Source organism: Macaca fascicularis, chromosome 13, assembly GCF_037993035.2.
Source record: "Macaca fascicularis isolate 582-1 chromosome 13, T2T-MFA8v1.1".
In the NCBI taxonomy this organism is placed as follows: domain Eukaryota; kingdom Metazoa; phylum Chordata; class Mammalia; order Primates; family Cercopithecidae; genus Macaca; species Macaca fascicularis.
Window position 1 is genome coordinate 82846915 of NC_088387.1, and position 26285 is coordinate 82873199.

The 26285-nt window shown below is 35.6% G+C and overlaps 1 protein-coding gene across 10 annotated transcripts in view; it reads left to right on the plus strand.

Annotated features, from left to right (window-relative positions):
- Nucleotides 1-26285, plus strand: part of MAP4K3 (mitogen-activated protein kinase kinase kinase kinase 3) — a 189325-nt gene that overhangs the window by 136464 nt on the left and 26576 nt on the right. For all 10 annotated transcript variants that reach the window (XR_006691463.3, XM_005576048.4, XM_005576050.4 and 7 more), the window contains 9 exons: nt 2258-2316; nt 8773-8811; nt 9218-9271; nt 11834-11876; nt 13576-13735; nt 14891-15003; nt 19305-19346; nt 21791-21875; nt 23675-23754. Coding sequence is in view for 9 of the 10 variants with exons in the window: in XM_005576048.4 (XP_005576105.1) it covers nt 2258-2316; nt 8773-8811; nt 9218-9271; nt 11834-11876; nt 13576-13735; nt 14891-15003; nt 19305-19346; nt 21791-21875; nt 23675-23754 (675 nt within the window). In the remaining variant the exon portion in view is untranslated. The remainder of the gene's footprint in view (nt 1-2257; nt 2317-8772; nt 8812-9217; nt 9272-11833; nt 11877-13575; nt 13736-14890; nt 15004-19304; nt 19347-21790; nt 21876-23674; nt 23755-26285) is intronic.

The window sequence follows — 26285 nt, forward strand, 5'->3', positions numbered from 1 at the left end:
ATCTCGGTTTTTTGGGGGGGTTTTTTTGGTTTTTTTTAATTAATTAATTTATTTTTTTTGAGATGGAGTCTCTCTCTGTCGCCAGGCTGGAGTGCAGTGGCGTGATCTCAGCTCACTGCAACCTCCGCCTCCCGTGTTCAAGCAATTCTCCTGCCTCAGCCTCCCAAGTAGCTGGGACTACAGGCTCGAGGCACCACGCCCAGCTAATTTTTTGTATTTTTGGTAGAGACGGGGTTTCGTCACGTTGGCCAGGATGGTCTCTACCTCCTGACCTCAGGATCCACCTGCCTCGGCCTCCCAAAGTGCTAGGATTACAGGCGTGAGCCACCACACCTGGCCTATTTCCTTTATTTTTAATCATTATTACCAACCTTTTACTTATGTATCAGATGAGCTGAATATTCTACGACACATCTGTGTTTATATAACAGAAGCCATGGCCACTCCACACGAATGTGTGCTTTTGGAAGCTGTCATTTGATTAAAGGCTTAGAGATTATATTGGCTAAAAATGTAGCTGGTCTGATAGAGGGCCCACTTATCCATAGCTGAAGAAAACAAATTTTGTGTTTGTTTAACTTAATACTTCTCTTTACTGAATACTGCAGTTTAAGGATTCAATAGTAAAGTCATGACCACTTAAACTGTGCAGTTTTGTGGTAACAATGATTTTATCTTATTAAGATACATCATTACAAATTAAAGAGTACAGATGTCCTTTTTCATTAGAATTTCGTGTGATACCAGTGTGACAGTCAACTAATCTTTTTTATGATGTGTTATCTTTTCTGACACTGATAAGAACACTTACTGTTATGCCTGGAAGAACACGAATATTGAAGAAGACAAATTTGAGTCTTGTCTAAACCAGGATTTTGATTTTAATTTTCATCAGATATTTTTTTGACAGATCTTGGAATATTTAAATTTTAAAGTGCTTTTCTCTTAAATGTAATGTATTGCTTAAAATCCTTATATTCTGAGGCTTAGTATTTTTTGTGATTTAGAATTAGCTTTATGTATGTTAATGAGGCGGAAGTTTTATTTATGGGAAAATAAACAGTTGGCATTTGAACAAGCATTTATTTATGGTGCAGTCAGTTTGTGCCAGGAACAATGCTAGACCATAGGCTGTAAGGAAAGAAGATAGATTTGATCATTTCCCATTGTTTAAGGAGCTCACTTTTACAAACATGTAAATAGATTAAAATGCAGCGTAAGTGCTAGAGGAGCCCTGTATGTTGAATGCTGTGGAGACTTGGAGAAGGCTGCAGATAATCTTCCCTGGCAGTCTTGGAAGGCGGCTACTCCAGGGTGACTTTTGTGTTAAGCCCTAGGGTGACTTTTGTGTTAAGCCCTGATCATGAATCTGAGAATATCTTGTAAAAGTAAAAAGCACTTTAAATACACTATATTCCAATGTAAATAAGATTCATTTTTAAAATGTCAAATATTCCCCCTTAATGGTTAAAACAGTGCGTAGATTACAGTGACTCTTTAAGAAGGGGACAAAAGGCAGCTTTACTTCGTGCTTTTCATGGTTGTTGGAAAGCAGGTTTCTTTTTCTCAAGAAGGCATTTGAGTTGAGCATGTGTACTGTTCATCCTTTTACATGTTAATTCTTAACACTCTGTAACCCACAGCATTAAGTCGGAAAGTGTTTAAATAGTTGAGGAACTGCCTTAATACTCATTTGAAGTTTTGCTTTTATACTCTTAACAAATTATTAAAAGTCCTTCAATACAGTGTATAATATTGTACAAGTTCATATATGTAATTTACTTTTAAAATAACACCCAATTTTATATTTTAAAAAATTATTACCTACGTGAAATAGCAGTAGAAATATATGAATGTGTATATATACATAATTATTTTAGATACTATATACAAAGTAAACCAAGATTTTTGTTGCTTATTCACTTCTCTGAACATTTTTGCTTCATTATAACTGGAGAATAAACAACTTATTTGAGCTTTTTTCTTTCTAAAAACTGATTTTTCCAAAAGTTAAAGTAACAGTAACCAAAAATGAAACTTTGCATATATTATTCAGAAAAATTCCAAGAAAAACACTCAAATAATAAAATACTTAAATCAGGACTATGAACTCATGAAATCCTTCTTTTTTAAGAATGTATAGCAATACAGATTTATTTGGGGGTCTGGGGCTTGTCCTTTAAAAATAATATATATTAATGTATCATGGTATGTGATATACTACTATTGTGCTAAATATTTTATTTTGTACTATTAGGATCTGCAACTGGAATATGGACAAGGACACCAAGGTAGTTACTTTTTAGGTGCAAACAAGTAAGTAAAGTTCTTTTAAAACTTAATTTAAATTCAAGAATGATTAAGTTGTCTTTAATATTGTATTTTAATATTTAAGGTAGAAAATTGTATTAGGCTGGTAGATATATTTTACAATATGCATTTAATGTTTTTCCATTGCTTCCTTGCTCATTATTTAGTTAATAGTTGTCACAATGGGAAGCATCAACATAATTTTTTTATATCAAGCTGCTTTGCTGATCTTGTATGTTAGAGAAAAACCACGTGTATTGCCACTGAAGGCAGATACATGTTTTAGCAATTTATTTCTAAACTTGATCTGTTTATTTCTTATAAAACTTGCTTTGATACATCTCTTAAGATGGGTTGGTCACTAAAAACAGCTGGAATTATTCATACAACTTAGAAATCTTAACTTTTTGGCTATACTGCTTTTTTAAAGTAAGATAGTAGTTAAAATGTGTGTCTGAATTCTTAAAAGTTACCAATCTATGCAGTAAATAAATTCAACAGTTATTTAATGCCTCTTCTACACCAGGCACTATCTAGTTGATAGAGGCACACAGGTTAAAAGGCAGCTTACAGACATTAACAATTTAAATTGTTCATTTGCCAGGTATGACGGGAGACAGAACTTTGCTATTCCTCTTAGAGTCTCATTTTCTAAGTTTGTGGATAAATTATCATAAAAACTAATTTCTAAGGGAATATAATTTAAATTACCAAGATCTTCCAGCAATGCATATATTATTTTAATAATCAGAACAACTTAAAATTTCATTTTTCTTTTTTTTGAAGCAGGCAAGTCTCACTCTGTTGCCCAGGCGAGAGTGCAGTGATGTAATCTCGGCTCACTGCAACCTCCACCTCCCAGGTTCAAGTGATTCTCACGCCCCAGCCTCCCAGTAGCTGGGACTACAAGCGCCCACCACCATGCCAAGCTAATTTTTTGTATTTTTGTAGAGCCTGGGTTTCACCATGTTGGCCAGGCTGGTCTCAAACTCCTGGCCTCAAGTGATGCATCAGCCTCAGCCTCCCAGAAGGTGCTAAGATTACAGGTGTGAGCCACCATGCCTCGCAAAATTTCAAAATATTATTTCAGTTGCATTAGAGAGTTGAGACATATATATTCCCATATTTTAAGTTAAGCAGTTGAGAAATAGTAACTAAAGACAAATAGCTTAATTTTAACGGTAATAATGCAAAATCATGTGTTTTTTTTTAATAAACTAAATACCAAATGTTTAATTTTTTACTTAAATATACTATACTTTCCTAACACAGAGAAAAGGCTTTAATAACAACCTAGAGAAATATATTAGTTTTTATTTAAACCGAACTTCAGTTAAATACTATCAGAATTTTTAAAATATTATTAGCTTTGATACTATTATTAAGTCATTATTATTATTAGCATTTATGTTTTTTAAATGGAAAATAAGTGTAAAATTTTCTTGGTAGAAAAATGAAATTTTACCTAAATAGTAGCTATTTGTGATTTATAAATTGTCTTAGTTTGTTGGTGAAAAACAAAGGAAAGTTTGTCTCATAGTGGATTAGCAAATAAAAAAAATTTTGAAGTGTTTTTATGTTCTTTTCTCTAAATATGAGGTCACTAATTTTAAGGACCTTGTTAGCAAATTTTAGTGTATTTTAAGAGACTGAAAAATTTGGGAAAATATTTTTTACCTTTTTTGATTCATTTTAAATATATTTTTAAAATTTGTACATGTAAAGTACAAAAAAAAAATGTAGCCCCTCACTAAATGCTTTTCCAGATTCCTTAGTTCCCATTGTCTGATTTCTGATTGTTAGACATTTTCATAGTGTATAGTTATTTTGGCTAGGTAAAATGTTAATAATTTGCCCAACCTTCATTTTTTGATTAATTGGATCCCTGCTTAAGGAACTGTATTCTATATAACGAACCCTTGGCAAGGTAGGTTGGCCAAAAGTTTGCTCTTGGGCTGTGTTTCGTGTGTAGGTTTAGACATACATGTGACATGAGCATGGATGTAGCACTTCTCTTGCTGTATTGATATGTCTGCTTCATTCTTGTGATTAGGCAGTGTTTTAAAAAAAGGTATTTCCTGCTTTCTCCATAGGTGATCAGGCAGACAGATTTCCATTGATGGGTTTCTACCTATTCCAGACCATGCAGGAACTATCTAATTAGAATTGTTAACATAGGACTTTTCTTTTTCTAACAAGAAGCATATGTATTTTGACTTACACTTACTTGTCTCCTTTTCTTTGGAATTCTAATCTCACTAAGGTCAGCTTTTCTGATAATTTATTTAAAACCAACAAAATACTATTTTTAAAAGAAAACACTAGGCCGGGAACGGTGACTCATGCTTTTAATCCCAGCACTTTGGGAGGCTGAGGCGAGTGGATCACCTGAGGTCAGGAGATTAAGACCAGCCTGGCCAACATGGCGAAACCCCGTCTCTACTAAAAATACAAAAATTACCTGGACATGGTGGCACATGCCTGAGGTCCCAGCTACTCAGGAGGCTGAGGCAGGGGAATCACTTGAACCCAGGAGGCAGCAGTTGCAGTGAGCCGAGATCGTGCCATTGCACTCTAGCCTGGGAGACAAGAGTGAAACGCCGTCTCAAAAAAAAAAAAAGAAAAGAAAACATTAAATTATTTATGTTTTGTTTTAATTTAGGGCAAAAAATGTTGAAGGTAAATTTTATTCTAATAAGTAATAGTTAAAAGAGTACATTGAATTACACAATTCCTGGCACAGTTGAGTATAGCAGTAGTAAATGCCAGATGGCTTTTCGTATAAACTACATGACTTTGAGAAATTTACCTCTATTATTGCTAGTAAAATGGATAATATAATAGTACCTGCCTCATAGGGTGCTAAGGATGAAATGGAATAATCACTATAAAGCATTTAGCACATTTAGGACTTAGTAAATACTTATTAGTTGCCTTTATTTATGGTAGTTATTCAGTAAATAATTGTTGATTGTATGAACAAGTATATAATATGAGTGAATAAAACTGCTCTTTAATTTTAGAGAAATAGGGCTTTTTTTGTTTGTTTGTTTGTTTGTTTGTTTGTTTGAAATGTAATCGGGGCAGTACTTACAGATTGGGGACAGTTAGACAGTTTTGAAAGATGTTAATAACCTGCAGACTGATTCCTTAGCTAATGAGAATATGCTGAGTATTTTGGTGGTCGTTTTAGACCTCTCCCATATCTGTTTGTACATTGTCTCATTTTTAACCTTTTCATCAAAATTTCTTACTCATTTTAGATTGACTTAGAATTCAGCATCTGAAAGCGTTGTTTTTGTTCTGCTTTGTTTTGTTCTTTACTTTCTAAAACTTCCATAAGAGAAGAATTCAAGTGGACTAGTGAATAGTGACATTGTTTATTGTGTAACACTCAATCTTGGTGAATAAATCAGTATCACATTTTCTCCAGTGCTCTCAAGATGCAATATTTACTGTAAACAGATTTTAGCAAATTTAGCCATATTTCATTTTCTCTTTTATAAAGCCTAAAAAGTAAATCATGCATCCTACTTTTCATTAAGACTGTATTAATTCTATAATTTCTTTAATAAAATATCTTAACACATAATGGAGATTTATAGGTGAATGGATTAAAATGTACATATGAATCCCTGGGCCATGGGCTATCTTCTTTTTCATATTCACTTACTCAACCATTGTTTTATTGTTAGAGAACTCCCAGGAAGATTCTTTTTAAAAAAGTGAAATGCTGGCCGGGCGTGGTGGCTCACAGCTTATGCCTGTAATCCCAACACTTTGGGAAGCTGAGGCAGGTGGATCACTTGAGGCCAGGAGTTCAAGACCAGCCTGGGCATACAGTGAGACTCCGTGTTTACTGAAAATACAAAAATTAGCCAGGCATGGTGGTGCGCCCCTGTAATCCCAGCTACTCGGGAGGCTGAGGCATGAGAATTGCTTGAACCTGAGAGGTGGAGGTTGCAGTGAGCCAAGATCACGCCACTGCACTCCAGCCTGGACAAAAAAAGTGAGACTCCATCTCAAAAAAAGGAAATAAAGTGGAATGCAGTATAAATCCAAATAAATATGGTATATTTTAAATTATTGTATATTCAAATCCTAATATTTTGTATTGTAAAAAGAAATATCTCAAAAAAGATTGTCATGTGCTTAACAAAAAAGTATTTTTTCACATTTAAAATTACATAAAAGCCCACTGTACAGTTCAGAGGCACTATGTTTATTTTGGTAAAATAGTTTAAAGCAGCACTTCTCAAATATTTGGTCTCATGTTTTTTTTACAGTGTTTAAAATTATTGAGGATTCCAAAGAGCTTTTGTTTATAGGGGTTATAACATCAATATTTATAGTATTAGAAATTAAACTTAGAACTTTTCAAAATGTTAATATATTTTTTAAATAATAATATTATTTGTTATAAATAACATACTTTTTTGTGTGTGTTTAAAAAAAAAATCTCCATTCTTAAGGACCAGTTCAAATGCCACGTCTTTACAGTGGTTTCTTATAACACCACTGATTTCTCTCCTGAGACTCAGAGGCGACGAATGATTGCCATAAAAGGTTTTATTATATATGTCCGTACACTGCAGCACAGTTTTTGTTGAGGTCCACTGATAACACTTTTTATGAAAAAAAAATAGCTATTTTTTATGAAACAAAGTATTAGTAAGAAAAGGAGCATTGTTTTACTTTTTTTTTTTTTCAAGTCTTCTTAATAGAAGACAGCTAAATTCTCATGTCTCCTACTGCATTTAATCTGTTGTGGTATCACATATCTTGTAGTCGCTGGAAAACTCCAGTGTATACTCATGAGAAAATAAGAGCAACAAAGGTATTACATATTGTGAAAATAGTTTGGACCTTGCAGACCCCTACAGGAGACTAAGAGACCCCAGAATTTTTATAACCACAATTTGAGAACTGCTAGTTTAAGGAAATGTTACTTAGACAATAATAATAAAGAAAATAACTAATCAAGTCCCAACTCTGCCCTAAATTACCTTTCTAAGCACTTTACTACATTAATTCAGTAGATCTACTGACAGCCACTTTGGAATAAGTACTGAGGTGATTTCCACTTTACATAGCTGCAAACCGAAGCATAGAGAAATCAGAGTAACTTATCCAGTGCCGTATCCTGTGATGGTGAAGGCAGGATTCAGATTCAGACCATCTTGGCTTTAAAGCCTGTCTTCATTTTGCTCTACTGCCTCTAGACAGAACTCCTGCTTTCTTAGAGTTGGCCCTTGGAGAACTTTGTGAATAAGATAATATTTGACTACAGTACCTCACTTTTTGTATCTCCATAATAGGGCTTGCAATTAGTTTATGGTTTTCTTATAGGATTTACCACTCTGGAGTCATAAGTTTGTCATTTTTTAAAATTTAAATTGTTGTTAATCTGGGCTAATTAAAATATTGATGCCTAAAAACTATTCTATTAATTACTTACAGTAGATAACCATACCTTTCAGTTTCTCTAGTTTTATGTTTTGTAATTTTAAGGGCAGTTTTTCCTGATGTGTATTAGGAGGGAAAATGATTAAAAGGTGGTACCTTATAACTTTTAGGGAGAGTAAAATTTTTGCTGACTCACTTTTATCCCAGTAGTGTATTAGTAACTATATTTATCTTCCCTATTAGCTCTGAGAAGTCTATTGAGTCTTTATGCTTGAAGAGTGTAATTTAGGAGGTGTGCTGCATGAACTTGCAGTGAAAAGAAGTAAGGGAACTTCAGGAATGCCATAAGTTCTCTCTTACATTCCTGAAAATTAAAGTTTTGTATACTGCTCCTAATGGTAAAATCCTCGACCTGGTCTGATACAGGCTTAGTCTCCCAAAAGTGTAAATGTGTTTGCCCGTGCACCACTGGAGAACAAATCCTTCAGGTAAGTGAGTGTCTTCCGTGAAGGCAAAGTGCTACTACATTCATGTATTCACATCACATGCATGCATGCTTCTGCAGAGAGATCCAACATGGTGAGTTTCATTTTGTAGGATTGCCTGAGAGCATGATGTTATTTTAAAGTGTGTCACCTTCCTTATTTTAAGAAAAAGAAAAGTGTATGTAATTTCAGGTGTCAGGTATAACATTCCAGGTAAAATTTGAATCCTGGAAGCTCCTGACTATGACCCTGCAATTATTGTTTTGTCAGTACTGTTGTGACATTCCATGGTGAGTTGTCTTCTGTTTGAATTGGTATTTTTCAATAAATATTAGGATTTCTTTTGTTCATTTAAAATACATATATAAAGACATTAGCAACAGGAAAATAGAGGTCTCTCATTCAATATAACTTGATGTTTTATGGTTGCTGAGGTGATCACTAGCAAATTTTCAGTAAATGGTAAAAAGTAATCATTCAAAAAATGTGTGGATAAGTTTAAAGTGATACACATTCGATATTCCTTTGATAACTTACTCACATTATTTTTGTTTTTGTTTTTTCTTTTAAGGAGTCTTCTCAAGTCTGTTGAAGAAGAGTTACATCAGCGGTAATTTTAATTTTTAATCCTAAAGTACTTTACGTCACAGACAAGTAAAGGCAGTTTGCCCCCTTCTCTGTTACGTAGCCTATTTGTTTGAGTTGTCTTTGTTTTTCTTTAATAGAGATAGGGGCTTGCTCTGTTGCCCAGGCTGGATTGCAGTGGTGTGATCATAGCTCACTGCAGCCTTGAACTCCTGAGCTCAAGCGATCTTTCCACCTCAGCCTCCCAAGTAACTGACATCACGATCCACTGCTCCCAGTTCCTTGTTTTAATTCTGAATCTATCCTATCCTATAAAGATGTAGAAATAAAATTTTATCTTATGGTAGCTTTTCCTGCATTTTCTAAAATTTCTTCTTACGCTGTTTTGGTAAAATCCGTTTAATAACAATGACATTATTCTTTTTATTTAGAGGACACGTGGCACATTTAGAAGATGATGAAGGAGATGATGATGAATCTAAACAGTAAGTTCTGTCTCTGTTTTTGGTAAAAAGAAAAGGTGTCATTTGACCTGATTTCATCCATCTGGCAGCTTAATATTGATGGAAATTTTAATATAATTAGTAACACAGTATCGTGGGTTGTACCTCAGTTTCTTTCCTTTTTTCTATTCTAGTTATATTAGCTTGGGCTGATATAACAAAATACCATAGACTTAGACAACAGAAATTTATTTCTCACAGTTCTGGAGGTGGGAAGTTCAAGATCAAGGTACCAACCAACTTGGTGAGGGCTCCCTTCTATGCTTGCAGATAGCCGTCTTCTGGCCATGTCTTGACGTGGCCTTTCCTCAGTGTATGCACATGGTGGGATCAGGGGTAAGAGTGGTCTCTCACCCTCTTTTTGTAAGATCACCAGTCCCATAGGATTAGGACCGCACTGTTACAACCTCATTTAAGCTTAATTACTTCCTAAAAACCCATCTCTAAATATAGTCACATTGTGGGTTAGGACTTCAATATGTGAATTTTATAGCGACACATTTCAGTCCATTTTTTCCAAAGAACTTCAGAAAAAAACTAACAAGGACAATAATTTTTTATTGTAGATTTCTTAGTAATTGATAGCTGCTGTAACTTCACTGCAACTACAAAGAAGCTTTTTATAAATCTGATTAAATTTTGTCTGCTATATTTCAAATGAACAAATACTTTGGATATAAATATATAGTTTTAGAGGAGGAATATTTTTACTATTATGTATGCATTGATGTTTACTTTTTTGTTTTGTGTTTTTTTAAATAAAGATGCAGTTTCATGGTAAAATGATAAGAGCGCTTGACTAGCAGTTGAGGGCATAGGTTTTCCTTTTCACTTCACTACTCTGATCTTGAGTAAAGTTACATAACCTTTCTAGGCCTTGAAATCCTCATCTGAGAAATTTGTGCTTCATCATAGTACAATTTTTTCTTTCTTTCTTTTGAGACAGGGCCTTGCTTGCTCTATGACCCACCTGGAGTGCAGTGGTGTGATCTTGGCTCATTGCAGCCTTGACCTCCTGGCTCAAGCAGTCCTCCCACCTCAGCTACCTAAGTAGCTGGGACTGCACCTCCACACTTCCTAATTTTTTATTTTATTTTTTTGTAGAGATGAGTTTCCACCATGTTACCCAGGCTGGGCAGGAACTCCTGAGCTCAAGTGATCTGCTCACCTCAGCCTCCTAGAGTGCTGGGCTTACAGGCATGAGCCACTGTGACCAGCCTCTTGCTATTTCTAAAACTGATCCTGAGTTATAATGAATCCTAACTTCGATCACAGTCTGCCTATAATTTCATAAAGCATATATATGGTTTTTGATGAGCTTCATTGAAGATGTTTCATATCTAACAGTAGCAAAAATGAAGTTTACAATGTGATATATTTTATACCGTATCATTTGTTTCATAAGCCAGATGTGGCTTATGTTCTTAATTATTTACCTTTCAGTTGATATAAACTGGAATTATAATTATCTTTTCCAGTTTTAATTACAGTATAGTACTTGGAACCAAAAAAGTGTATTACCCAGTTACTTCTTTTTAAATTAAATTTAATTATTTTAACTGAAATAATTATAATACAAATTTATGGGGTACATACTAACGTTTTGATACATATAATGTAGTGATCTCTTCAGGGTAATTAACATATCCGTCATCTCAAACATTTATCATTTCTTTGTGTTGGGAACATTCAATATCCTCCTTCTTGCTATTTGAAACTAAATAATACATTATTGGTTGGTTTGGTTTTGTTATTTGAGAGAGTCTTGCCCTGTTGCCCAGGCTGGAGTGCAGTGGCGCGATCTTGGCTCACTGCATGCAAGCTCTGCCTCCCAGGTTCACGCCATTCTCCTGCTGGGACTACAGGTGCCCGCCACCAAGCCCGGCTAATTTTTTTGCATTTTTAGTAGAGATGGTGTTTCACCGTGTTAGCCAGGATGGTCTTGATTTCCTGACCTCATGATCTGCCCGCATCGGCCTCCCAAAGTGCTGAGATTACAGGCATGAGCCACCACTCCTGGCCCATTATTATTAACTATAGTCATCCTACAGTGGTATAAGAGAGTAGTATTTATTATTCCTCTTACATAACTGTAATTTTGTATACTTTAACAAATCTCTCCCTTTCCTCCCCTTTTCCTTGCCCTTCCCAGTTCCTAGTATCCTCTGTTCTGCTTTTTACTTCTATGAGATCAACTTTTTTTTTTTTAGCGTCCACATGAGTAAGAATATGCAGTGTTTAACTTTCTATTTTGGCTTATTTCACTTAACATAATGTCCTCCAGTTTCCAGTTACTTCTGAATAATACCTCTAGCAACATTTCACAAAATACTTTAGAAGAAACTTACAATCTTTGAAAATGATATTTGTCTGTGCAGTTTTTTTCTGTCTTTGAAAAAATTATTATATTTTAGGATTGATACATTTGTAAGAAAAAATTATTATATTTTAGGATTGATTCATTTGTAAGAAAAAATTATTATATTTTAGGATTGATTCATTTGTAAAATGAATAGTTCTGATTCTAAACTTTTCTGTTTTTAGTTCAACTCTGAAAGCAAAAGTTCCACCTCCTTTGCCACCAAAGGTAGACAGATTTATTTTTCAATTTGATATATGTGTATGTGTTATTGTTCTGCCAATTTAATACTTTGTTGAGAGTTTTTCTAACTTTTCATTTGTGATCCACAAAGAAAAATTGTGAAGTTGATATAAGTAAATGATTTTTTATTGTATTTGTCTCTTTTTATAATGCTCAACTTATATTTAGTGTTCATTCTTTTGGTTTTTTTTTTTTTTGAGACAGAGTCTCGCTCTGACACCCAGGCTGGAGTACAGTGGCATGATCTCGGTTCACTGCAGCCTCTCCCTCTCGGGTTCAAGCAATTCTCCTGCCTCAGCCTCCCCAGTAGCTGGGATTACAGGCACGCACCACCACGTCCAGCTAAACTTTTGTATTTTTTAGTAGAGACTGGGTTTTGCCATGTTGACCAGGCTGGGCTCAAACTCCTGACCTCAGGTGATCTGCCTGCCTTGGCCTCCCAAAGTGCTGGGATTACAGGCATGAGCCACTGTGCCTGGCCTTATTTAATGTTCATTCTAAGTAACAAGTCCTAGGAATTTACACTGAAAATGATTGTATTAATGGATTAGCGTTACTTGACTTGGGTTAGAAAACTCACATTTCTTATAAGATTGTTTTTCTCAAAATCTGCAATCTGTTCCTGACATCTAAGAATAAATATAGTAATTTATCATCATAGATACTTAATTTTCAAAAGATAATTTTAAATTAAAAATACAAAATAGTACAACAATTTTTAAATACTTTTTAACAACAAAATTATTTTTCCAAACAAAACCATTCTAAAATAGTGATTTCAGCTGATGGGTTGTTTTTTAAAAGGTAAAATGAGCTAATATATATTTTATTTTATAAGTTCATATGCATAGCAAATTTTAATTATAATATGAGCTGCTTTAAAGTTTAAAATCAGAGTGTTACAAATGAGAGTTGGAGTCTTACCAGTCTTGTCATTCAGTTTATTACTATTTTTATTTATTTACATTTTATGCAATTGAGAAAATCCTGATTCATACAGGTAAATAATGCTGTACTTGCTTGTTTAGTTTTATCATAGCAGAAGTAAAGATATCTGAATTTCAAAGAAATAAGTGCTGAACAATAATAAGAGACACGTTATAAATTCTCCAAACGTCAGCCAACTGTAGGTTTTTCCATTGTTTGTACAAAAAGTATCTCAGGCATCCCATATTGCTGTGTTGATATTCTCCAACATGATAACATTTTAATTGGTATCCTCTCATGCACCTGGTCTGAAAGATTAAGCATTACCATAAAGACATTGAGTCACCTAAGAGACAGCTTAGATTAGACAGTTGATAAGGCGCTGAACTTTGACTAGCTTGAATATTTAAAATAAAGAGATTCATTTAAATTGAAGGAGATAAGAGAGACTGAAATATTTTTATTTGGCTAGTCTAAGTGGGGAGACTTATGAGGAATTAATAAAAAAGTCGACTTAGAGGCCCTATTATTTGCACAGCAGCAAAACCTGAGATGTACACATTTTAGTGTACATTTTTAGAATATGTTTACAACAATAAGATAATCTGAATTGGATGGTTGAGTAACCTTTAAACTCATCTGGTAAACCTCTAATGTATAGTAGAAATAGTTTGAAAGTTTCTGACATATAATAGTATTTACTTCAGGAAAATAATTTGATGTTTCAACGTTGGTCTCTTTTTCTATATTATTTCAGCCTAAGTCTATCTTCATACCACAGGAAATGCATTCTACTGAGGATGAAAATCAAGGAACAATCAAGAGATGTCCCATGTCAGGGAGCCCAGCAAAGCCATCCCAAGTTCCACCTAGACCACCACCTCCCAGATTACCCCCTCAAAAACCTGTTGCCTTAGGTAATGGTGGAGGATGACAGCAAATACATTACCAGGTTTTCATACTATGGGCGGGGGCGAAAAATGGAGGAAAACTTTCTTTTAAGAGATTATTTGAAATTCTTTTGGTGGAGGAGTGAAGGAAAGCAATGGCTATGGAGATGTTTTCTGCTTTTTGCCTACTGGCTTAAAGTGTTTTTGTGACAGGATTCCCTATGACACAGTCTGAGATACTTTGTCCTCATCTCATTTCATATTTAGCCTTCTCTCTTCTAAAGACTGGTTCACTGTTCATTTAGCTACAGTGTGGAAACAATGCAAATTAAACTGTGAACAAACACGGAAAATGTGTTTTGTGTCTAGGTTACTTCTGTTTTACAAGAGAGTACCTTGTCTAACTCCTTAATTCATTTAATCATTTCTAAAAAAGTAATTGGTATTATTTGCTAGGTGTTTGCCTCCAAATTAATACTAGAAGGAGCTATTTTAACACTGTAAAGACTCCTCTGTGTTTATCCAGAAGAAGCAATTTTTAAAAAGAGCAACTAGCCCGGGCGCGGTGGCTCACAAAGTGCTGTAATCCCAGCACTTTGGGAGGCCGAGGCAGGTGGATCACCTGAGGTCAAGAGTTTGAGACCAGCCTGACCAACATGATGAAACCGCATCTCTACTAAAAAAAAAATACAGAATTACCTGGGTATGGTAGCGCCTGCCTGTAATCCCAGCTACTTGGGTGACTAAGGCAGGAGAATTGCTTGCTTGAACCTCGGTGGCAAAGTTTGCACTGAGCCAAGATCACGCCATTGTACTCGAGCCTGGGTGATAAGAGAGAAACTCCTTCTCAAAAAAAAAGCAACTAAAGTTTCTTGGATGACATAATATAAATCACCCCTTTTCTAAAAGTAGTTACGAAATCAGTATTTGGTTTTTTAAAGCTGACAAATACATGTACTTATATATAACCTGAATTTAAATTTGCCTAATATGCCAGAAATAAGAGGTATAGATAGAAGAACCAATATATGACGTCTTACTTTCATAGTAAATATTCTGATTAGGTGATTCCAAATGAATGACACTATCCCAAAGTTAATATTTTTCCTTTCCTACTTGATAACTTTCTGAATAAAAATTTTCATGAAGATAATCATTTTCAATGAATATATCTTATTGAAGGAAATGGAATGAGCTCCTTCCAGTTAAATGGTGAACGAGATGGCTCATTATGTCAACAACAAAATGAACATAGAGGCACAAACCTTTCAAGAAAAGAAAAGAAAGATGTACCAGTAGGTATTGATATTCATAAGTTCTACTTGTGTTTGTTTCCTTTTTAACTGTTAAGTTAGTTTTATGCTTACAATTAGTGAAACTATAGCACTAGTATATTTCGCAATTACTATATTGATATTTTAGTATATTATAATGGTGAATAGATTATTTAAATCTTAAAAAAAGTAATTTAGCTATGGTAAACTTGAATGATGGCTTTTTATTGTTTCCATTATTTAGACCAATTTGTTATGTAGTATATTATAAAACATCTTCTTTATACAGGTAAACGCTTAGTATTCTTGTGATTGTTCACAAAATAACTATTATTATTCTCATTGAGCGTAATTGATTCTTAATAGTTTCTCTTACAGTCTCATGAAGTTACGGAAAGAAGGACATAGATAAAGAAAGCTGTAGCTTCTACCCCTGGACAAATTTCTAACTATAGATCAGAGGTCCCCAACTCCTGGGCCGCAGACCAGTAATGGTCAGAGGCCTGTTAGGAACCAGGCCACACAACAGGAGGTGAGCAGTGGGCAAGTGAGCATTACCACCTGAGCTCCACCTTCTGTCAGGTCAGCTGCAGCATTAGATTCTCATAGCGCAAACCCTGTTGTGAAGTGTGCATGTGAGGGATCTAGGTTGCACACTGCTTTTACGAATGTAACTAATGCCTGATTACCTGATTAACAGTTTCATCCCCAAAACATACCCTCCCCTTCAACACCCATCTGTGGAAAAATTATCTTCCACGAAACCAGTCCCTGGTGCCAAAAGGTTGGGGATCACTGTTAGAGATTACATAAGTAGAGACATTGCTGCTCTTACCACTTCAGGAAAGGTGAAATTAGCCTTAGCAGCTACTCCTGTCACAAATGTTAGCTAAAGCATCGTAACTGTTAAAACATAAATGTTATTCATCAGAGATCATGAAGAGATGAAAAATTTTAAACATTTGTAAAGAATTGACTTATAATCACTGGAAGACATTCAACTATCATCATAGAATTTAAAATAGTAGAAAATCCTTAAAATCCCCAGTACCTCAACAGATGTCAACGAGATGAATGGAATTTTTTGGAAGTTTTTGTATACACTAATATTTGTTATTTTTATGGAAATTTGTAGTATATTCAGTATGTTTGTACACATATGTGCTATGGTTTCTGCAGTAAGCACATCACTAGAGGTTTTTGTGCTATATCTATTTAACTTTTTAAAAATATTTCACTATACAATATGACATATTATTCTTAAAATTCATGTAAAGCATTTGGTGTTATTCGTTGTAATTTGTGAAATTTAGGTTATTTTTAACAAGAGTGTAAACTATTTTTCAGGAATGGGTTTTATGAAGTTCTATCCAACTGAGCAGTGCCTTTTTGCTTTCAACAATTTAAATTTTAACAGACTTGCTAACATAATAGTACAAAAATGCAGCTGAGTGACTGTAACACAGTATAAAATAAATAGCCTTTGAGTGATGTAAACTTTTTTTTTAACCTTTCCTATGGTACTAAGTAAACATTTTTGTGTATTCATTTTTAGTTCACTTTTTCTGTTACCTTACTTCATTAAGATAAGGAACTAACTGTTTCAGTAGTTCTGAAATAAATATGTCCATGGCTGTATCATAGGATAAACAGTATCAGGGATATATTGAAGCATGCTTACAGTTTATGCTGTAATTCTTAAAATTATTTACAACCCTCACATCTGTAATCCCAGTGCTTTCAGTGGAAAAGGCAGGGGGATCACTTGAGACCAGAAGTTCAAGACCAGCCTGGGCAACATAGCAAAACCCTGTGTCTACAAAAAATAAAATACAAATTTAGCCAGACCTGGTGGCATGCACCCATAATCCTAGCTGCTCAGGAGCCTGAGACAGGAGAATCACTTGAGCCCAGGACGTCGAGGTTACAGTGATCTATGCTTGCCTGCCACTGCACTCCAGCCTGGGTGACAGAGCAAGACCCTATCTCTAGAAAAATTTAAATAATAAAAAATAATATATTTATTTATTTATTTAATTTATTTTGAGATGGAGTCTCACTCTATCACCCAGGCTGGAGTGCAGTGGCGCAATTTTAGCTCACTGCAACCTCCTCCACCTCCCGGGTTCAAGCGATTCTCCTGCCTCAGCCTCCTAAGTAGCTGGGATTACAGGTGCGCACCACCATGCCAGGCTAATTTTTGTATTTTTAGTAGAGATGGGGTTTCACCATGTTGGTCAGACTGGTCTCGAATCCCTGACCTCATGATCCACCCACATCAGCCTCCCAAAGTGCTGGGATTACAGGTGTGAGCTACCACGCCCAGCCTTATTTATTTTAAATAATATTTACAACCAATTCTATTAGTGCTTAGGTTAAATCTGAGAGTTATAACACTCAGAGCTCCCTAATTTAAAATGATGTTTTGCTAGGCCAGGCACGGTGGCTCACACCTATAATCCGTACACTTTGGGAGGCCAAGACAGGTAGATCACTTGAGGCCAGGAGTTCAAAACCAACCTGGCTAACATGGTAAAACCCTGTCTCTACCAAAAACACAAAAAGAGCCGGGCGTGATGGCAGGCGCCGGTAATCTCAACTACTCAGGAGGCTGAGGCACAAGAATCGCTTGAACCTGGGAGGCAGAGGTTGCAGTGACCCAAGATCATGCCCCTGCACTCCAGCGTGGGTAACAGAGCAAGACTCTGTCTCAAAAACAAAAAACAACAACAAAAAAATGATGTTTTGCTAAAATAGATAATTTAATAACAGTATAAGAAAAAATATATATAAATTATTTGCAAAATGGAATCAAAAGGTATCCGAAATTATGGCAACAGTAAGATGTGTGCATCCTCAAAAATATATCTACAAAGTAAATGTGTCATCTTAATTTCAGAAATGTTATATTTTTATGTTATATATATGAAATCAATTAATAGTAGCTTTTTTATTAGTTTTCATCTAATTGTTTAAGTGATTCTGATGTATGGCAGCTCTAGGGAAAAATTAAAATGTCATTCCTTAAAATGATGTTATTGAGATTAACCTTGAAAGAAATGTAGACTGTCACAAAGTTCGTGTTTAAAGTATACCCAGGGGGTTCCCTCTCAGGGGACAGTTCATATACTCAAGAATGTGGCCTTGGAGAAATATCTGGCATTCTTCAGGATAGTGTGGGTGAGCAAATGTGTTACATTTCTTCTCCTTGTAATTGCTTGTATACTCTAACCAATGATTAATATATTTGAATTCATCAAAATTGAGAACTTCAGTTGGCAAAACACATTGTAAACATGATGAAGATTATCTATACAAGAGGAGAAACTATTGGTTATATATGTATAACAGATGAAATACTCAAACCTAGAATATATTTTTAAAAGCTCCAGCAAATATATATGAAGATAACTCAGTTAAAAAAAAAAAGGGAAAATAATTCACAAAAGAGGAAATACAGATAGCAAATAAACACTGTTTTTAAAAAGATTCTTAATCTTCCTAGCAATCAGAGGCATGCAAATTAATGAGGAACACAGGAGAAAAGGTTTTTTACTAATCAGCTTGGTGATATTGCTGTGAGACTAGAAAGAACCAGGAGCTCTCATACATTGCTGGTGGGTGTGATGATATGTACACTCTGAAAAGCAGTTTGACAGTCAATATGCACTAAAATGTAAAAGGTAGAGACCCTGTGTACCAGTAGTTTCTCAGTATACCCATACTGTGGTATACTTCTCACAGTGTACCCATAAAAACATCCACTCGTACGCTGTGTAAGTAGGTATATGCAGGAATGTTTATTTCAGCATTCGTGTTCTAGTAAAATATTGACAGTAATGTAAATACCGAATAATGTTTAAGGAATAGTTAAATAAAGTATATTTATGCTGTGCTGCAGTTAAAACAAGTGAACTAATTCTATATGACTGATATGGATTACTGTCCAATTTTAAGGCAAAGAACATGCAGATAGTGTATAACTATTTGTTTTAAAACACACACAAAAAAAATTATTTTCTGTGGGAACATGTATTTACATATATACCAAAAAAGTCTGGAAAGCCATATGATTACATAAGTATATCTAATTCACTAGAGAAAGATTTGGAAGGTTTTACACCAAACTAGTTTTTCTGGGACAAGTACTAGAAATAGTGCATTGTGAAAGAACTGTGGGGAACTTCAGCCTTAACTGTAATGTTTTGTTTTACAAAGAATGTATTCATGTATTTTATTTGAATAAATGTGTTTGAAATACAGTATTGTTATACCAAACAGCAGCAAAAAAAAGTGTAATTGTACATGTGTTCTTTTTCTAGAAGCCTATTAGTAATGGTCTTCCTCCAACACCTAAAGTGCATGTAAGTACTAAATATGGAGTAGGCTGAGTTTCAAGCTAAGTCACTTGTATGTGTTGTCTTTGCTTAGGTTTTTTTTTCGTCTGTTTGAAAGAACCTTCATTACTGTTGAACAAAAATCCAGAAGATTGCTAATTTAAGATTGCTAATTTAATTACAGGCATGTGTCACCATACCTGGCTAATTTTTATATTTTTAGTAGAGACAGAGTTTCACCATGTTGGCCAGGCTGGTTTCGAATTCCTGGCGTCAAGTGATCTGCCCACCTTGGCTTCCCAAAGTGCTGCGTTTATAGGCGTGAACCACCACGCCTGGCCTTTTTATTTATTTATTTATTTATTTTTTATTTGTTTTTGAGACAGAGTCTCACTCTGTTGCCCAGGCTGGAGTGCAATGGCACAATTTCAGCTCACTGCAAGCTCCGCCTTCCGGGTTCACGCCATTCTCCTGCCTCAGCCTCCTGAGTAGCTGGGACTATAGGTGCCAGCCACCACGCCCAGCTAATTTTTTGTGTGTTTTTATAGAGACGGGTTTTACATATTGGCTAGGCTGGTCTCGAACCCCTGACCTCAGGTGATGTGCCCACCTCAGCCTCCCAAAGTGCTGGGATTACAAGTGTGAGCCACCACGCCCCATCCTTTTTTACCTTTAAATTCTACTTTTTAATTAGTACAGAGTATACTTTATAAACTATGTTACAAAATATATATACTTTATATTCGTAATTTGTATCATACTTAAATTATAAATATTTTTAAATAACTTTAATACTAATTTATACAGTATACTTTATATTATATAGCATATATATTATAGCAGAGAAATATATACAATAGGGCAAAACTTCCCACTTGACTGCAAGATAAAACACTTACCTCAGGCTTGCAGTTTGACAAGCTGCAAGGTATCTATGAATGCCAGGTAGACTCCAACTATGCAAATTAGCTTAAGATTGGGAACTGGCTTGATTGTTTTGTTCTTCATTTTGTCATGTAAATTTCTAGGAGTTAGCAGTACCTCAACATACAAATTTCCGTAGCTGTCTTAAAAGGTCCTTATTGGATGAGTTTGTGTCCTTTGTAGGGACATGGATGCATCTGGAAACCATCATTCTTAGCAAACTATCACAAGAACAGAAAACCAAACACCGCATGTTCTCACTCATAGGTGGGAACTGAACAATGAGATCATTTGGACTCAGGAAGGGGAACATCACACACAGGGGCCTATCATGGGGAGGGGGGAGGGGGGAGGGATTGCATTGGGAGTTATACCTGATGTAAATGACGAGTTGATGGGTGCAGCACACCAACATGGCACAAGTATACATATGTAACAAACCTGCACGTTATGCACATGTACCCTACAACTTAAAGTATAATAATAATAAATAAATTAAAAAAAAAAAAAAAGGTCCTTATTAGGATTAGTTAAATGATACAGTTTCTGCCCTACATCATATAAACATGTTTCTATTGGTCTACTACTACCTGATGGTATTGCCAAGCTAAATTGTTCTTTTTTGGTACCAAAATCTTTAAAAATATATTGGTTGGTATATTTCTGTCATTAAAAGGGAAATTTTAAGGTCCATGTTTTAATTACGTTAATACTTTTAATCCATTATTGTCAGCTAGTGATGTTTTCTTTCAGTATGTTACCTCCGTGTTTGTGAGGAAGACATTCCATCTATAAAATGATGCACAAATGCTGTTCTTTTAATTTAGGCCGACATGACAAATACTGAAATTTTCTCTGACCAAAAATATTTTCATACTGTTTTTCTCTCAAGTTGTCAGTAGTAAAAGTGATTACCTGAGTCAACATTCTCGTACCTTGAGAATTTAACCAGAAGGATAATTTCAGAGTTAATATTTTGCTCTTTGACAATATAAAGTTCAAATGAGTAATGTATTTCATTATGATATATTTATTATCTGAAAAGTTTGTAAATCGACTTGATAAGTAATATTAACATCAAAGAGTTAAGCTTTTTAATGAATCCAGGGAAAATAATCAGATTGCTCGATTGCAAAAATTAAAAAATAAAAGTCTATATGTTTGGAGGTTGAAGTACATATGTGAATTTCAAATCAGCCATACCTGTTTCAGTTTGTAATGTGAAATTCAATATTTAATACCATTTTTAGGCTCATAAAACCAAACAAGAAAACAGTCTTCCTTTGTAGAGATTATGATTTCCTACATATGACCTTTTTTTTCTCTTTTTTCCAAGTAAAATTATTGTGGCACCTGGAAACTTGTGGTACCACTGTTAGGCAAATGACTGTGGTGATTTCTTACACTTACTTCTGTAAATTTGAAGATGATCATAATTTCAGTATACTATCTATAGACTCTCACATTAAAATAGATAATAATTACATTTTATATATTAAAGACTGTACTTGTCACTGTTTCATATTGGTTATTCTTTGTTTCCCTAGATGGGTGCATGTTTTTCAAAAGTTTTTAATGGGTGTCCTTTGAAAATTCACTGTGCATCATCATGGATAAACCCAGACACAAGAGGTAGTATTGTGTGTTTTTTATCTGTTATCTTCCTAATTTTTTTAAACTGGGGCCATGAAAGCATTTATGATTTTGTTTATTTTCTGAGTATCTTTCTGGCAAAAAAAAGTTTTATTATAATTTTTTTTTTAATTTTAAGGTTAATATGTTTCTTTGTGCTGTTATCAGTGTTTGAGGTGACACATAACATTAAAATTTCATTGTATAGTTACCATCTCAATATAGTGAAGCCATGTATTCTGTGCCACCCTAGTTTCCTCCAGAAATGTTTCTGCTGCTGCTGCACAGTAGTCTGGTATCTTTTTTTTTTATTTATTTTTAGGGAAAGAGTCTTGCTCTGCCACCCAGGCTAGAGTACAGTGGCATGATCATGGCTTACTATAACCTCAAACTTCTGGCCTTATGCAGTCCTCCTGCCTCAGCCACCCGAGTAGCTAGGACTACAGGCACATGCCACCATTCCTGGCTGTTTTTGTTTTTGTTTTTTAATTTTATGTAGAGATGGGATCTCTCTGTGTTCCCCAAGCTGGTCTCAAACTCCTGGGCTCAAGCAGTTGTCACCTCAGCCTCCCAAAGTGCTGAGATTACAGACATGAGCCACTGGCCAATAGCTTCATTTTTTTCAAAACAGCCATTATGGAAGGAATTTAGCTACCAAGGACCCAGGGTTTAGTGACCACTTTAGAGGATCTCTGACCTTAAAAGGGGCCATAATCAGAAAAGTTGTCCTCAGGCACCACTAAGAACTGTCTGTGTCCTCTCACTGTATATCTGAATCTTAATAGCTGTCTGTCTGTTTATGTAAGATACACATAGAACATTTATACATGAACATTTTTATATACATACACATATACTCATTAAATAGTCTGAGTACTTTTATGTCATAGGCAAGGAAACTGGCACTCAGAGAGGTTCATTGTTTGTAGCCAATTAGAAAGGGTCAGTTTAAATCCAGTACTGTCTGACCACAGATCTTAACGCCATTAATCTCCCAGTACTCATCTTAAATGCTGGGCGCTTTAGGAATGCTCTTAGCATTCTATACTGTTCTCAACATACTTCAGTTTAGTCTGTTAGTCTAGGAAAGTTTTTGACCTGTTACTCTGTATTATCTTAAAAACAGATCGGGCACTTGTTCTTCAAGTTGCCTGCTTGGATCTCTTCGAAGTGTTCTTTCCTTTCTTTCCTGTTCTAAAGCCTTTTTAATAAATTTCCACTCCTGCTCCTGCTCTGGAAAAAAAAAAAAAAAAAAACAGAAAGGACCATGGCCATGCATCTCATATCTTTTAGAAGATACTGAGTCCCCTAGCAGGTATCCAAGTTTTAGTTAACTTTTTAATGGACTGTGGTCAGATTCTGGGGTTTTTAAAATAAGAGTGCTTATAGTACAGCTCTGAAAAAAAATCTGTAGAAGTAATTAGAATCTGTATCAGCCACTCTCGATTTATATTCTATATGTCAGTGGCACATGATCCTCTCTTTAGGGGGTTTTAGAAAAAGGAGCTGCAGATTCTTTGCCAGTTCTTAGCACTCTCTGATGAGTGAAGAATGTACTATGCCACTCTTCAGAATCTCCCTTACATAAAAATTCTCTTCACTGCTTTGAGGCTAATGTTTACATATAATTCGGTTTATGGGTCTAAAGTGTGTAACCTCTTCTTTGTATTCACTGCTTATAAATCATGGTAATTCTTGTTTTATATGTTAATACATACTTACGGAAGTTTAGATTATAGAAATCCTATTAAAAAATATTTTATTTACCAAAATCAGTCAATGAATTACTTTTGTTTCAGATCAGTACTTGATATTTGGTGCCGAAGAAGGGATTTATACCCTCAATCTTAATGAACTTCATGAAACATCAATGGAACAGGTATGTTATTTTGTATATTCTTTTTTTTTTTAATTTTTAAGTTACCATAAGTACACATTAGACCAGAAATAAGATTCAGTTTCTGACTTGCTGCCTCTTTTATTCTGTTTTGTTTTGTTTTGTTTTGTGTTTTGAGACTGAGTCTCACTCTGTTTCCCAGGCTGGAGTGCAGCGGTGTGATCTTGGCTCACTACAACCAGGTTCAAGCAATTCTCATGCCTCAGCCTCCCAAGTAGCTGGGATTACAGACATGAGCCACCATGCCTGGCTAATTTTTGTGTTTTTAGTAGAGACAGGGTTTCACCATATTGCTCATGCTGGTCTCGAACTCCTGGCCTCAAGTGCTGGGATTACACATATGAGCCACCCTGCCCCAGCCTCTTTTATTCTTAAAATCCTCATGAGGCCAGGCACTGTGGCAAGTGCTTGTGATCCCAATACTTTGGGAGGCCAAGGCAGGCAGATCGCCTGAGGTCAGGAGTTCGAGACCAGCCTGGCCAACATGGTGAAACCCCATCTCTACTAAAAATACAAAAATTAGCCGGGCGTAGTGGCATGTGCCTGTAATCCCAGCTGCTTCGAAGGCTGAGACAGGAGAATCACTTGAACCCGGGAGGAGGAGGAGGTTACAGTGAGCTGAGATCACGCCATTGCGCTCCAACCTGGGTGACAAAAGTGAAACTCCATCTCAAAAAAAAAAAACCTTCATGGAGCATGTTCTAATTACCAGATACTGAAGACAGATTCACAGGACTAGTCCATACCCTTGAAAAGCTCATGATCTAATAGGGAAAACAGATGTATAAACCAGTAACTACAACACTCAGGATTAGATGTCATGGGAATGAGTATAAGATATTGGCCATAGAGGTGGATGTCACCAGCACCTCCTGTGGGGAGATGAGAAGGAGGGGCATTTGAGATGGACCTTAAATTCTGATGAATAGAAGTTTGCCACACAGACAGGATAAGCATGATGGCATAGAGATGTGAAATAGCATGGCAAGTATGGGAACAATGACTGGGCAATTTGACTGGAGTACAGAATAGTAACAATAGATGGAGCTGGGTAGGCAGGCAGAAGCCAAACACCAGAGTTTGGGGTACCATGCTGATGGAACAGACCTGTGTTTTAGAAATATCTGTTTGCAGTATGGTGAGAGATGAGACTAAAAACCATGGTCAAATGGTGAAAGAGTGTTAATTCAGGGCAGAGGTAGAGAGAACAGGGGGGAAACGATAGTTTTATTGAGATATAATTCATATAGCATACAGTTCACCCATTTAAAGGGTACAATCCAGTGGCTTTTAGTATGTTCACAGCATGTGCAGCCATTACCACCATCAGTTTTAGGACATTTTTGTCATCTCCAAAAGAACCTCCATAATCATTAGTGGTCATTCCCCATTTCTCTCCTCCTCTCCCCCGATATGGGGATGTTTTTGAGTGTCACAATGAGTGGGGGGAGCTTTTGTCATTTAGTACCCAGGAGTCAGGAACATAAAACAACCTGCAAACTGATAATAATGATGATGATATTAATAGCTAATATTTACATAAAGCTTACTATGTATCCATGCAGTGTTTTTGAATGCTTGACATACATTATTTAGTCTTCATGAAATCTCTCAGAGGTAGATACCATTGATATTCTCATTTCACAGATGAGAAAACTGAAGCACAGAAAGGATTAGTAACTTGCCAAAGACCCCACAGCTATTCGGTGGCTGGACTGGAATATGAACCTAGGCAAGCTAGCTCCAAATTCCATGCCCTTAACTACTTCACCATATTCTCTCTCCCAGTTGTATAGTTCCTGTAGAGAAATGCTGGACCTGGAGAAAGATCAAAGATCTAGAAGTGACCAAATTGAGTGACCAATTCAACATGGAGGGTGAAGAGAGGTCTAGGTTAACTTCAGGTTTTCCACTTGAGTGACTGGGTGCTTGACAGTAACAGAAAGATGGAGTATAGTATACTGAAGGATGTATTGATTTGAAGAGAATGGTAATGCTTTCAATTTGGTCATACTGAGTTTGGGGTGCCTTCGGGTTGTGTGACTAATTCTTTTATCAATATAAATTGATTACAAGGCCGGGCACGGTGGCTCACACCTGTAATCCCAACACTTTGGGAGGCCGAGATGGGTGGTCACCTGAGGTCAGGAGTTCAACACCAGCCTAACAAATAAGGTGAAACCCCGTCCCTACTAAAAATACAAAACCTAGCCGAGCATGGTCGTGTGCACCTGTAGTCCCGGGTACTCAGGAGCCTGAGACAGGAGAATCACTTAAACCCAGGAGGCGGAGGTTGCAGTGAGCCAAGATCACACCACTGCACTCCAGCCTGGGCAACAGAGTGAGACTCCATCTCAAAACAAAATAAAAATAAAAATAAACTGATTACAAATAAAATGGAAAGAAAAAATCTGTAAGTAATGATTTATTCATGACTAAACATTTTCATCTTCTTTTTTTAATCAAATTTTCTAACAAGATCCTAAACTGTATGATATACTGTAAATCTTTTA